General features: G+C 45.3%; 1 protein-coding gene across 1 annotated transcript in view; it reads left to right on the top strand.

Moving 5' to 3' along the window:
* Window positions 1-529: 529 nt before the first annotated feature.
* dera (deoxyribose-phosphate aldolase) overlaps window positions 530-13,806 on the top strand; it is a 38,439-nt gene continuing 25,162 nt past the window's right edge. The window contains exons 1-3 of the mRNA XM_033039534.1: window positions 530-647; window positions 6,656-6,753; window positions 12,503-12,650. Coding sequence (XP_032895425.1) covers window positions 617-647; window positions 6,656-6,753; window positions 12,503-12,650 — 277 coding nt within the window. The 5' untranslated portion in view covers window positions 530-616. The remainder of the gene's footprint in view (window positions 648-6,655; window positions 6,754-12,502; window positions 12,651-13,806) is intronic.

The raw sequence follows: 13,806 nt of genomic DNA, 5'->3' as shown, positions 1-13,806 counted from the left end.
TGAAGTGCTGACTGCATCTCCTATTTTGTAAAGCAGCACCTGCAGAATTTGTAGCATTTGTTCTCTTCCCCCCCCCCCGTTTTTTTCAAGTGTATAGTTATTCTGACCTTTTTTCATGAGCAGTTTAATAACGGCAGTTAATGTACACAAGAGCAAGTTTGTCTGTGGTTCAAGAGATGGGCTCTGAAAAAAGGTATCAACCTGAAACTTCACCCATTCCTTCTCTCCAGAGATGCTGCCTGTCCAGCTGAGTTACTCCAGCATTTTGTGTCTATCTTTGGGCTCCTCCGCTCTATGGTCTTTGTTTGGACGTTTCGCCCATCCTGACGAGCTGCTGTGATTGGCTGTGCCCGGGGAGTGAGCTGTGAGTGGCTGCGCTCAGGGCAGCTGTGATTGGCTGCGCCCAGGGAGTGAGCTGTGATTGGCTGTGCTCGGGCAGTGAGCTGTGATTGGCTGGCGTCTAGGGCAGCAGTGATTGGCTGCGCGCAGGGCTGCTGTGAGTGGCTGTGCCCGGGAGTGAGCTGTGATTGGCTGTGCCCAGGGCTGCTGTGAGTGGCTGTGCCAGGGAGTGAGCTGTGATTGGCTGGCGCCTCTGTCCGCACTCGGCCGGGACATCATGGCGACGAACAACTGCGGCATTCCGCTCGGTAGGAACCGCGGGCGGGGAGAGGGATGGAGGGCCGGTTCTGGGGAGCGGGTTGGTGGTCCGGGCCGGGCCCAGACATCCGTCGGACTGTCGTAGAGCTGCACAGCGGGGAAACAGGCCCTTCGGCCAAAGCCTGGTCATGCTGTCCCATAGCCTTCTGCACCCTCCCTGTCCATATATCTGTCCATAACGCCGTCATTTGGACTTGTCCTGTCCAGTCCCCCACTTGAGTCGCACAGTTCCTGCAGAGTTGTTGTGGTCTGAAGAAGGGTCTCGTCTCCAGAGATGCTGCCTGTCCCACTGAGTTACTCCAGCGTTTTGTGTCTGGTGTCTGCAGAGTTAATGGAGCTGTATAGCACGAAAAGCAGGCCCTTCGGCCCACCTTGTCTCCCCCCCCCCCCCCCCCCCCCCCCCCCCCCCGACAAGTTGGCTTCTTAAGCCTGTCCCTTTTGGCACATATAAACCCTTCCTATCCATATATCTGTCCTAACCTCGTCATTGGACTTCTATCGTCCTGTTTCCTACTTGTGAATCATACAGTTTCTGCAGTCAAAGAGCTGTACAGCTCGAAAAACAGGCGCTTTAGCCCACCTTGTCCATGCAGACCAGGTTGGCATATTAGGCTGCTCCCATTTGCCTGCATTTGACCCATAGCTCTAAATCCTTCCTATCCACAAAACTGTCTAAACGTCATCATTGGGCTTCTGACACAAAATGCTGGAGTAACTCAGCATCAGTCTGAGGAAGGGTCTCAAACTGAAACGTCACCCATTCCTTCTCTCCAGAGATGCTGCCTGTCCCACAGAGTTACTCCAGTAATTTGTGTCTACCTTGGATTTAAACCAGCATCTGCAGTTCTTTCCTACACGTCATTGGACTTGGCACTCACTTTTTATGAGTGCAAAAAGTTGGCCCTAGATTCCCTGGAAATCTTGCCCATCTCACCTTAAACTTGTGCCCTCTACTTTTACAATTTTCTATCCTGAGAAAATGACAGTGAGCGTTTACTTTATCCGTGCCCCTCATGATCTTGCACACCTCAATAAGGTCAGCCTTCAGCCTTCAAGGCACAAAAAAAAAAGGCCTTTCCAATCTCTCCCTATAACTCAAGTCAGCAAGCTAAGGTAACATCCTGGTGAATCTCTTTCAACTGAGAGACCAGAACTGCACACAATACTCCATGGAGACATGAGGGTCTGCAGATACTGGAATGTTGAAAAAAAATACAAAGTACTGGAGGGACTCAGTGGGTCAAGCAGCATCTGTGGATGGAATGGACAATCATCTGAAGAAGATACTAAAAGCTGGAGAAACTCAGCGGGACAGGCAGCATGTTTGGAGAGAAGGAATGGGTAATGTTTCGGGTTGAGACCCCCAGACTCTGAAGAGGGCTTTGACCCAAAACTTTGTCCGTTCATTCCCTCCATGGATGCTGCCCGTCCCACTGAGTTCCACCAGTACAAGGTTTTGCATTCTAGCATCTGAGGTGCATTGTGTTTCCCAAGTATTGATCCAAATGTATCAAGTGCAGCTCAGCCCAGCAAATGGCAAGGGTACTAGAAGCAAAGGATGGCATTTGTGTAGCTGAAACAACGGTGGAATGCAGCTTCAGTGGAGTGTATAATTGGGAGTAGCCTCACGAGGGGACAGTGATAGAGGGGGATCAGCATTGGTGGGCATGGTCAGGCTACAAGCGAGCTTCATGAGAACTAAACTCATCCATGTAAGTGGAGAGTATTCCATCACCATCCTGACTAGGTGGATGCATTCTGACTTTTAAAAGACATTTGTACATATATATATGTATAAGACGGGTTTAGAGTGCTATGAAATGCAGGAAAATGGGACTAGCCCAGTATGCCAACTTGGTCGACTTGGACAGTTGTGCTGAAGGGCCTGTTTCCATGCTGTATATCTTGTGGTGGAAAAGTGGGTTCAAATTGTAAGCGGTACAGTGGCGCAACACAGCACCAGAGACCCGGTTTGATCCTGACCTTGAGTGCTACCTGTGTGGTGTTTACACGTTCTCCCTGTGATCACGTGTGTTTCGTCCAGGTGCTCCAGTCTCTCCCACATCCCAAAGATGTGCAGGTTTGTAGGTTAAATAGACTCTGTAAATTGTGTGTAGGGAGTGGATGGGAAAGTGGGATAACACAGAACTAGTGTGAACTGGTGATCACTGGTCGGCATGGACTTGGTGGGCCGAAGTGCCTGTTTCCATGCTGTATCTCCAAACAAAACTAAATTCGGAGGTGGACAGCGTGTTACTCTGTGACACAAATGTTACTCTTTCTTGTGTAGGAAGAAAGAACTGCAGGCTCTGGTTAACACAAAGTGCTGGAGTAACTTAGCGGGTCAGGCAGCATCTCTTGAGAACATCGATAGGTGACGTTTAGGTTTCGGGTCTGACTGTGAGGAGTGGGAGGAGAAAGCTGGTAGAGATTTATTTCCCAAGCTCTCCCAGCTTACTTCTGCACCTCCACCCCACCTCCCCTCCCACGCACACCCTATAATTGGTCGGAGGAAGGGTCCCTTTTGGCATTCAAGAGGTTACAGCAACATTTAAGAGGCCTTTAGATGGGAAAATGTATATGCAGGGGACAGAGGGATATGAATCGCGTGCAGGCAGAAGTGTTTATCTTGGCAACATGTTTGGCACAGACATTGTGGGTCGAAGGGCCTGTTGCTGTACTGTACTATGTTCTAACACTTGTGCCTGAGAGTGGTTGCAAATGGTTCAGCCTGTATAGGCCTGTAAACTCACCAAACACTCAGATAAACATACAATAATCAATAATGCAACAAATTAATAATTGGTAATACTAGGTAACCTAATAGTGCAAAATCCGTGGGATAACAAATAAAAAACAAGCCATGGAAGTTCAAAGGTCATAGCTGCTGAGATAGTGATTCGTGTTGTGCTGTGTTCAAAAGCATGATGGTTGCTGAGAAGCTCATAACATAACACTTTAAAATTTCATTTGCGAGATCACACCACATCAAAAAAACAGTATCATTTGGAGGAGAAAAATATTTAGGGATCTCCTCTGATTCTTTTCAACTTCATCACATACTCATTTATTTTCACGGAAATGTATTCTGGTCTGTCGACCCACTTTAACAAAATAACACACCATTTTGTGCAATGTTTCCTTGCTGTTGAGAAACGAAAGTAAGTAAGTAAGTTTATTGGCCAAGTATTCACATACAAGGAATTTGTCTTGGTGAACAAAAGGGTCTTGTTTCACCATCATCATAGGAATTTGAAAAGAAATTGAGAACTGATCCTAAAATTGAGGGCACACGTTGAGCTGACATTAAACTCATTTACGGTAGACACAAAATGCTGGAGTAACTCAGCGGGTGAGGCAGCATCTATGGAGAGAAAGAAGACGTTTCGGGTCGAGACCCTTCTTCAGAATGATTGGTTATTTAGATTGGTAGAGATACAGCACGGAAACATACCCTTTGGCCCACTGACTCCGCGCAGACCAGCGATGCCCACACACTAACGCTATCCTACAATTTCTACCAAAGCCAATTAACCTATGTATAAAAGTGGTATTGCAACATATGTGATCCAGTCTAGAAAATATTAGACGAGACTTTAGAGATACACCATGGAAACAGGCCCTTAGGCCCCCACGAGTCCGTGCCGACCAGCAATCATCCCGTACTCTAACACTATTCTACATACTAGGGCCAAATTTACAATTTCCAGTAACCAATAAATCTACGAACCGGTATGTCTTTGGAGTGTGGCAGGAAACTGGAGCGCCCAGAGAAAACTTACCCCGGTCACGGGGAGAACGCAGAAATTCTGTACAGACAGCAGGATCCAATCTGGGTCTCTGGGATTGTAAGGCAGCAACTCTACTGCTGTACCACTGTGCCGCCCTTTGTCTTTGATGCAAAGTCATCTAACTTTGGGGGATGTTGAACTTGACATGAGTGGGAGGAAAAGGAGTGATTATTTCTACGTTTCCTGACCTCCAAGTTGAAGCAACATATATATTTTCCTATGTCATTGTTTTTAACAAAGAGCCAGCATTAAGCTGCCACAAAAAAAAGAGACAAAGTGCTGGAGTAACTCTGCAGGTTAGAAACATAGAAACATAGAAAATAGGTGCAGGAGGAGGCCATTCGGCCCTTCGAGCCAGCACCGCCATTCATTGTGATCATGGCTGACCATTCACAATCAGTAACCCGTACCTGCCTTCTCCCCATACCCCTTGATTCCACTAGCCCCAAGAGCTTTATCTAACTAGGTTAAGCAGCATTCTCTGGAGAACATGGATAGGTGGAGTTTTGGGTTGCTGTGCACCTTCAGAGTTGTATTTAAACTGCCACTGTTCTGTAGATTATCAGCTGATGTTGCTCAGTTTGCTGTGAAAACCCCCTCCTGTGTATAAAAGTGGTACTGCAACATTTGTGATACAGTCCAAAAAACATTAGACTTTAAAGATACAACATGGAAACAGGTCGTTTGTCCCACCGAGTCCGCGCCGACCAGCGATCACCTGTACACTGGCACTTTTCTACATATTAGGGACAATTTACAATTTACGGAAGCCAATCAACTTAGAAACCTTTACGCCTTTGGAGTGTGGGAGAAAACCGGGGCACATGGAGGAAACACACGCTGTCACAGAGAAAACATACAAACTCCACAGAGACAACTCTTGGTCAAGATTGAATTCGAATCTCTGGTGCTGTAAGGCAGCAACGATACTGCTTCATCATTGGGCCACCCTAGGTAGTAAATGTGTTAGTAATCTCTAAACTAAGGTAAACATGTTGGTAAAATGTTGCCCAATACTGATCTGGTTTGGAAATGTAACTCACCATGCTGTAAAATGACTTTAATGTTGGTCTGTGAATAATAAAATTATTAAATACTGCTATTTAGCAGTGTATAAAAGAATGAGGGGCATACAAAGGGTGAATGGACAGAGTATTTTACCCAAGGTGGGGGAATTAAGAACTAGGTTTAAGGTTAGAGGGAAAGATTTAATAGGAACCCGAGGGGGAATTTTTTCCCTCAAACTGTAGTGTGTATATGGAACGAGCTGCCAGAGGAAGTTGTTGAGACGGGTACTATAAACCTCCACCACAATAACTCTTAATTGGGCAGCACAGTGGTGCAGCAGTAGAGCTGCTGCCTTACCGTGCCAGCGACCCTGGTCCGATCCTGACTACGGGTGTTGTCTCTACAGAGTTTATACATTCTCCCTGTCACTGTGGGTTTTCTCCAGGTGCTCCAGTTTCCTCCCCCATTCTAAAGATGTGGTTTGTAGGTTAAATGGCCTCTGTAAATTGCCCCCTAGTGTAGAATTTGAAAATGGGCTAACATAGAACATATAGTATGGGTTATCATTTCGTTCAGCGCAGACTTGGTAATCTGAAAGGCCTGTTTCCTTGCAGTATATCCAAACTAAACTAAACAATGTCCCTCCCTCAAGGATGCTTTTTCAGTCCCCTACTAAACTCCCTTTATACTGATGCCTACAAGTTTGCCGATGACTTCACTGTGGTGGGCCGAATCACGAGCAATGACAAGTTGAAGGAAGAAGATAGAGAGTATAGTGCCATGGTGCGAGGATAATAATAGACAATAGACGCAGGAGTAGGCCATTCGGCCCTTTGAGCCAGTACCGCCATTCACTGTGATCATGGCTGATCATCCACAATCAGCACCCCGTTCCTGCCTTCTCCCCATATCCCCTGACTCCGCTATCTTTAAGAGCGCTCCCTAATATCAGCAAGTTGAAAGAATAGTTATTGACTTCAGGAACCATGGTGTAGTTCATGCCCCAATCCGCATCAATGGTGCAGATGTAGAAATGGTTGAGAGCTTCAAGTTTTCTAACTGACCAGAGCTGCCTGGCCCACTGAGTTCCGCCAGCACTTTACATTTTGCTTAATAAACATATGTGTCACGTTTGAGGTACCAGCATGCACCATCACGATCAGGGACAACGTGTTTACATAATGTGACTGCCGTTACAGATTTGGGCTGGTTGTCCAATGTCCATGTGAATCACCCCGCTGTTCTGAGGCGTGCGGAACAAATTCCGACACGGAGGACTTTGTCCAAGGAGTGGCAAGTATGTATTTAACAAGGCTATTTCTCCTATCATAGTTTTGTTGGTGAACTTGAAGCCCGTAGATGTTAAACATTTCATTGGATCTGTGGATGTGAAAGTCAGCGAAGAAATGGAAGGCAAATTTAATGGGAAGCAGGCCCTTCAGCCCCACTTGCCCATGCCGACCAACATCCCATCTATACTAGTCCCACTTGCCTGCATTTGACCCATATCCTTCCAAACCTTTTCTATCCAGATACCTGTCCAAATGTCTTTTAAATGTTGTGCTAGTATCTGCCTTAACTACGTCCTCTAGCAGCTTGTTCCATATATCTCACTACCCTTTGTGCGAAAAAAAAGCTCCCCCTCAGGTTCTGGTTAAATCTTCCCACCCCCACCTTAAACCAGAGCTGGGGAATCGAGAACGTCTTTGGGTAAAAGACTCTGTATTCCCCTCATGATTTTATATACTTCTGTAAGATCACCCCTCATTCACCTGCATTCCATGGAATATAGTCTGCTCAAACTGTCCCTGGAGCTCAGAACCTTGTCCGAGCAACATCCTCCTAAATCTTCTCTGCACCCTTTCCAGCTCAACAACATCTTTCCTGTAACAGGGTGACCAAAACTGAACGCAAATGTGGCCTCACCAATGTCGTGTACAACTGTAACATAACCTCTCAACTTCTATACTCAGTACGTATAATGAAAATGAACTGCAGATGCTGGTTTATACCAAAGATAGACACAAAATACTGCAGTAACTCAGTAGCCAGGCAGCACCTCTGGAGAACGTGGATAGGTGATGTTTTGGGTCGGGACCCGTCTTCGGACTGAAAGCAGGTGGGGGTGACGGGAGGGGTGGGGGGCGGGGGGGACTGGAAGCAAGAAAAGAACCAGGACAAATTAGTGCTGATAACCTAAGGCAAGGTAGTTCCTTGATAGGCCGATTATTGGCCAGAGATGATGTGAAGCCAAGAGGGATAAATTATCGTGAACTGTTGAACTAGTTAACGGACCTTTAGTGGAGGAGTGATGGAGGGGAGCGGGTGGGAGGTGTTTGTTGGAGTTACCTAAAATTGGAGAATTCAACATTCATACTGCTGGGTTGTGAACTCCCCAAGAAAAATGTGAGGTGCTGCTCCTCCAATTTGCATGTGACTTCATTGCGCTCCCTCCCCCCCCACCACCCCCTTTCCCCACTACCATCAGTCTGGAAAAGGGTTAATCCAGCACTTTGTGTCTATTCTCAGTATAAACCAGCCTACTCAAAAAGGTTCTGCAGTTGCCTATTGCTTGTTTTGTTTCACCGTAAATTACCTTAATCATTTGAGTGGAGACTTTTTGTTTCTGTGTCGAAAACCTTCACTTCAAATTGAGTTATTTAGAAAAGAGAGGCTGAAAAGAGTTGTGTGTTGGAAGAAAAGAGGTTGTGAAGTTAGGTGAGGCAGATGCTGAATGCTAACCAGCTAAATGAGTGCTGCTGTAAAATAATTTCATTCCCTCACTCTACCGTAAACACAGTAAGTACGCAGACACCGATTCCCTGCCGTGCCATTGTAACAAATTCAATAGGGCAGCACGGTGGCACAACGGTAGAGTTGCAGCCTTACAGCGCCAGGGACCTGGGTCCGATCCTGACTATACGTGCTGTCAGTACGGAGCTTGTATGTTCTCCCCGTGACCGCGTGGGTTTTCTACAAGTGCTCTGACTCCCTCCCATACTCCAAAGACGTTGAGGTTTGTAGATTAATTGGCTTCTGTAAAATTGTGAATTGTCCCTAGTGTGTAGGAAAGTGATAGTGTCACCGATTGCTAGTTGGCGTGGGGTCAGTGGGCCGAATGGCCTGTTTCTACGCTGTATCTCTAAAGTCTAAAGGAGAGCTGTGGATTGTCAACCATATTGCAGACTGAAGAATGGGTCCCGACACAAAATGTCGCCCACCCATGCTCTCCAGTGATGCTGCCTGACCCGCTGAGTTACTCCAACGCTTTGTGGCTTCACACAGCAATGAAGACGTTTTTGCATTTATTTTGGAGGTTTTTATTCAAATTATTTTTTCCATGCAGAATTTTGACCATTATTAGTTAGTTGATTGCTCATAAAGTGATACAGCGTGGAAACAGGTCCAACCTGCCCTCGCCGACCAACATGTCCCAACTACACTAGTCCCACCTGCCTTTGTTTGGCCTTCATTGCTCATTGTTTAGAACCACATGTTTCAGATGCAGGCAGGCTTGGATATATACGTTCTATTCCTTGAATGGGCTCTTGTAGTAATTCCTGTAAACACATCTACAAACACCTGGCGACTCTTTGTGTACAGTCTCAGAAGAAATCTAGTGATTTTACACTGCAATCAGTGCACTCTTGCACTTATGTATGATTGTGCTTACATCAGTTTAGTTTTATTGTCACGAGTACCGCGGTACAGTGAAAAACTTTATTTGTTGCATGCTATCCAGTCAGCAGAAAGACTATACATGATTACAATCAGGCCACCCACTGTGTATAGAAACAGGATAAAGGGAATAATATATAGCACATTTAAAAAACAACTCTCGTTGGCCAAAGTGCTTTACATTTGTTATAAGAATAGCACAACAAAACAAACTACATACATATATACATGTTGCCCTCACTCAGAGGACGTCAGGAAAGGCTTGGGAGTATAGATAAGCCTTTAGTCTTGACTTAAAAGAGTCGATGGAGGGGGCAGTTCTGATGGGAAAGGGGATGCTGTTCCACAGTCTAGGGGCTGCAACCGCAAAGGTGCGGTCGCCCCTGAGCTTATGCCTAGACCGTGGGATATTCAGCAACCCCAAGTCGGCCGATCTGAGGGGCCTGGAGGTGGAGTGGTGGGTGAGAAGACTTTGAGTGAGAAAGATAGTCTGAGGGTCTTCAATGAGGTAGATGGACGGTCAGGACCACTCTCTAGTTGGTGAGTGGATGGTTCAGTAGCCTGATGACAGTAGGGATGAATCTAGAGTGATGTGTATTAATATGCTTATGTATATTTGGTATATTTTACAAAATTGTATGCTGAACATTTCCCCCCCCCTAGCTTGAAAAACAGTGCGTAATTCAAAAACATGTAAATTAAACATACAAGCGATTAAGCTGTCAGCAGTAAATCTGACCGTGTTATTCCTTAATTCAAACCGGTATTAAAGGAACAAGCTCATTATTTCAAAAACATGTATAAAAATCACATGTATATAAATCAAACATGTGTAAAATAGGAGGTGCCTGCACTATTGGTAATGTGGAAGTTTGATATGTACTGATTTGCAGCATCGAGCCTTTGTTTCTCTTTTATACACTGGACATTTTTTTGAGTGTTGCAAACAGATGCAACATCTGAGAACCACTCACGTCAAAAGGCTGGAGTTCACTCTTCGGGTGCTGTTGAGAATACTTAATTACCGGCTATGGTGTAGTTAAAATGCTCAGTGTGTTACAAGATGTCAAAACTGCCTGCAGCCTATAATAGGGTATTTATATGTCCTTTCACTGTCTGATGGAGATACAAGGAACTGCAGGTCCTGGTTTACAAAGAAACACAAAGTGCTGGAGTAATTCAGTGGGCTAGGCAGCATCTCTGGAGAACACGGATAGGTGAAGTTTCCGAATTGAACCCTTCCCGAAAAGTCACCTATCCATGTTCTCCAAAGATGCTGCCCGGCTGGATGAGTTACTCCAGCACTTTGTTTCTAATGATTTGAATAGGACTGAAACTATAAAAATGCTGTCTTACCATTGTTCACACCAAATGGATCTTTCCGCAGTGTTGTAACAAGCTTTGTCAGAGAGAGCAAAGAGAAACACTCATCCACACCCCTTGTTGAAGCTGGGGTGCAGCGTGCAGGGCTGTTATAATTCTGCCAGGCAAAGCTGCTTGTAAATGGTGGATCTCTATCTGGTGGTAGTATATGAGTAGGTGCAGGTCTCCTGCAGATATAAGGGTATAATGTAGGACAACACGATGGCACAGCTGCTGGGGCTACTGCCTCACAGCGCCAGAGACCCCAGGTGCTGTCTGTGCATGGAGTTTGCACATTCTCCCTGTGACTGCGTGGGTTTTCTCCGGGCACAACATTTCCTCACCCATCCTAAATACGTGTGGAAGATAGACACAAAATACTGGAGTAACTCACCGGGTCAGGCACCAACTCTGGAGAAAAAGGATGGGTGACGTTTTGGGTCGGAACCTCTTTCCAGACAAGCCGAGTTAATCCAGCACTTGGTGTCGCTCTTCATTATAAATCAGCATCTCCAGTTGCTTTCTACACTACTACACACGTGCGGGTGTGTAGGTTAATTGCCCCTCTGTAATTTGCCCTGAGTGTGTAGGGAGTGGATGAGAAAGCGGGATAACACAGAACTAGTGTGAACTTGTGATCGATGGTCGGCATGGACTCGATGGGCCAAAGGGCCTGTCTCCATACTGTATCTATATACTAACAGTGGACTTCACTGGCCATTGGAAATCTGTCAGCTTTGCTTCTTTCCTCTGACAGTCTGTACCTAATTTTCTATCTATTCTGGAACTCTTTTTGTGGTCTAACTGTTTATTGCTGTAGCTTTCAAATGCATTCAATTATGCCAGTTAATGCCAGAAGAGTGCAAACAGTGATGATTCACGGACAGCAACTTCAGGGTTTCAATATTATAGAGTTCCACATAGAAATCTTGACACTCTTGCCACTTCCACCAAGAATCATGATTTCTGAGAGCTGTATTATTACGTGTGCCAAAATGTATCGAGTTGCATCATAGCCCAAGACCGCAAAAAATTGCAGTGAGTTCTGGATGTAGCCCAGTCCATCACACAGACCAGACTCCCCACCATTGACTGCATCTACACTTCACGCTGCCTTGGGAAAGCAGCCAACATAATCAAAGATTTGTCCCACCCTGGTCAGTCCTTCTTCTCCCTGCCCCCGTCAAGCAGAAGAAACAGAAGTTTGAAAGTGCACACCACCAGACTCAGGAAACAGATTCTTCCCATCTGTTATCGAACATTTGAACGGTCCTTCCATAAGCTAGGATACTGTCCGATTCACCTCTTTCCCATTGCGGGCATTGGACTTTGTCTGTGGAACTTCAGCACATTATGTCCTTTTGTGTATTAACCAGCATCTGCAGTTCCTAGTTTCTACAATGCTGAGAACAATATTCTGTTCTCTGTATCTCCTCCTTTGCTCTACTTTTTCTACTTGAGTTTGACTTGATTGAAGTTATGTATAGTATGACTTGAGAATTAAGGGACTGAAGTTTAGGGGTAACATGAGGGGGAACTTCTTTACTCAGAGAGTGGTAGCTGTGTGGAATGAGCTTCCAGTGAAGGTGGTGGAGGCAGGTTCGTTTTTATCATTTAAAAATAAATTGGATGGTTATATGGATGGGAAAGGAATGGAGGGTTATGGTCTGAGCGCAGGTATATGGGACTAGGGGAGATTATGTGTTCGGCACGGACTAGAAGGGTCGAGATGGCCTGTTTCCGTGCTGTAATTGTTATATGGTTATATGGTTATCTGATCTGTTTGGATTGTGTGCAAAACAAAACTGTACCTCGTCACAAGTGGCATTGATAAACCGAAATGCCTAAACTATTTCTCTTGTAGGTAGCTACAACCCTTGGCGGATTTTCATGCTGGTTCTTTAAACTAAACTAAATACTTGTCTCTCTGACAGAATTAGTTACGCAGTTTACCCTTGGTGCAATCAACGTCAATATTGAACCAATTCTCCTCTGTGCTCTTACAGGCTGCGTGGCTCCTGAAGGCTGTCACCTGCATTGACCTCACCACACTGTCCGGCGATGATACCCCTTCGAACGTCCACAGGCTCTGCCATAAAGCTAAGCATCCCATCAGGGAAGACCTGCTGAAGAGTTTGAACATGCATGATAAAGGTATGTGGGTTAGGAAACTAAGATGATACCGGACACCGGTGACTCCTTGCCTGCTCTTCTTTCATCCGATACAGTCATACCATTCTTTTAAATCTCTTTTCTCCATGTAAATCTAGCACCACTACTCGTTGTTCTAATAATATTATCTTTAACATTCTTGCCTGCCTAACACTCTTACAAATTATATTTTGCACTCTGCATCATTCCCTTTGCTCTATCTATTGTACCAGTTTCAACTGTTTAGTATATCTAAAAATGACACAAAGTGTTGGAGTAACTCAGCGAGCCAGGCAGCATCTCTGGAGAACACGAATAGGTGATGTTTTGTGTCGAGACCCTTCATTCTTCCAAAACGTCCCCAAAACGTTCTCCAGAGATGCTGCCTGACCCGCTGAGTTACTCCCGCACTTTGTGTCCTTTTGTCCTGATGTGTCTAGTTTCATTCCTACCATCGAGAAGAAGGTACAGGAGCCTAAAAACCATGATTATCAGGTTGAAGAACACTTCTTCCCAACAGGTTCTTGAACACTGCACAACACTAACCTCAATGGTGAACTTTTATAGACTGTCTTTGGTTGCATTAAGGACGTTGGGGTTTATTTTGCACAAGTATTGTGGTGTATTAATTAAATAAATTGTTTATTATATATGATCTATATCTTTTGTGTTTACAGCCCTGTTATGCTGCAGCAAGTAAGAATTTAATTGTTCTCGTGTCGGTACTTTTGACAAACCAATACTCTTAACTCTCTTCTTGACAACTGACACATCGTATGTGATCGTGCTCCCTCTTTGGAGCTTGCAGAATTAGGGGCGGTACGTTGGTGCAGCGGTAAAGTTGCTGCCTCACAGCGCTTACAGCGCCAGAGACCCGGGTTCAATCCTGACTATGGCTGCTTGCTGCACGGAGTTTGTACGTTCTCCCCGTGACCGTGTGGGTTTTCTCCGAGATCTTCGGCTTCCTCCCACACTACAAAGCCGTACAGGTTTGTAGGTTAGTTGGCTTGGTATAAAAAAAGTAAAAAATTGTCCCTAGTGTGTGTAGGATAGTGTTAGAGTGCGGGGATCGCTGGTTGGTGCGGACTCTGGGCTGAAGGGCCTGTTTTCGCGCTGTATCTCTAAACTAAACAAAAACATTCCTAGAATGTTTTAAATC

Source organism: Amblyraja radiata, chromosome 21 (assembly GCF_010909765.2).
Source record: "Amblyraja radiata isolate CabotCenter1 chromosome 21, sAmbRad1.1.pri, whole genome shotgun sequence".
Classification (NCBI taxonomy): Eukaryota; Metazoa; Chordata; class Chondrichthyes; order Rajiformes; family Rajidae; genus Amblyraja; species Amblyraja radiata.
Note: the sequence above shows the minus strand (reverse complement) of the source record. Positions and strands in the feature narration are given on the sequence as shown.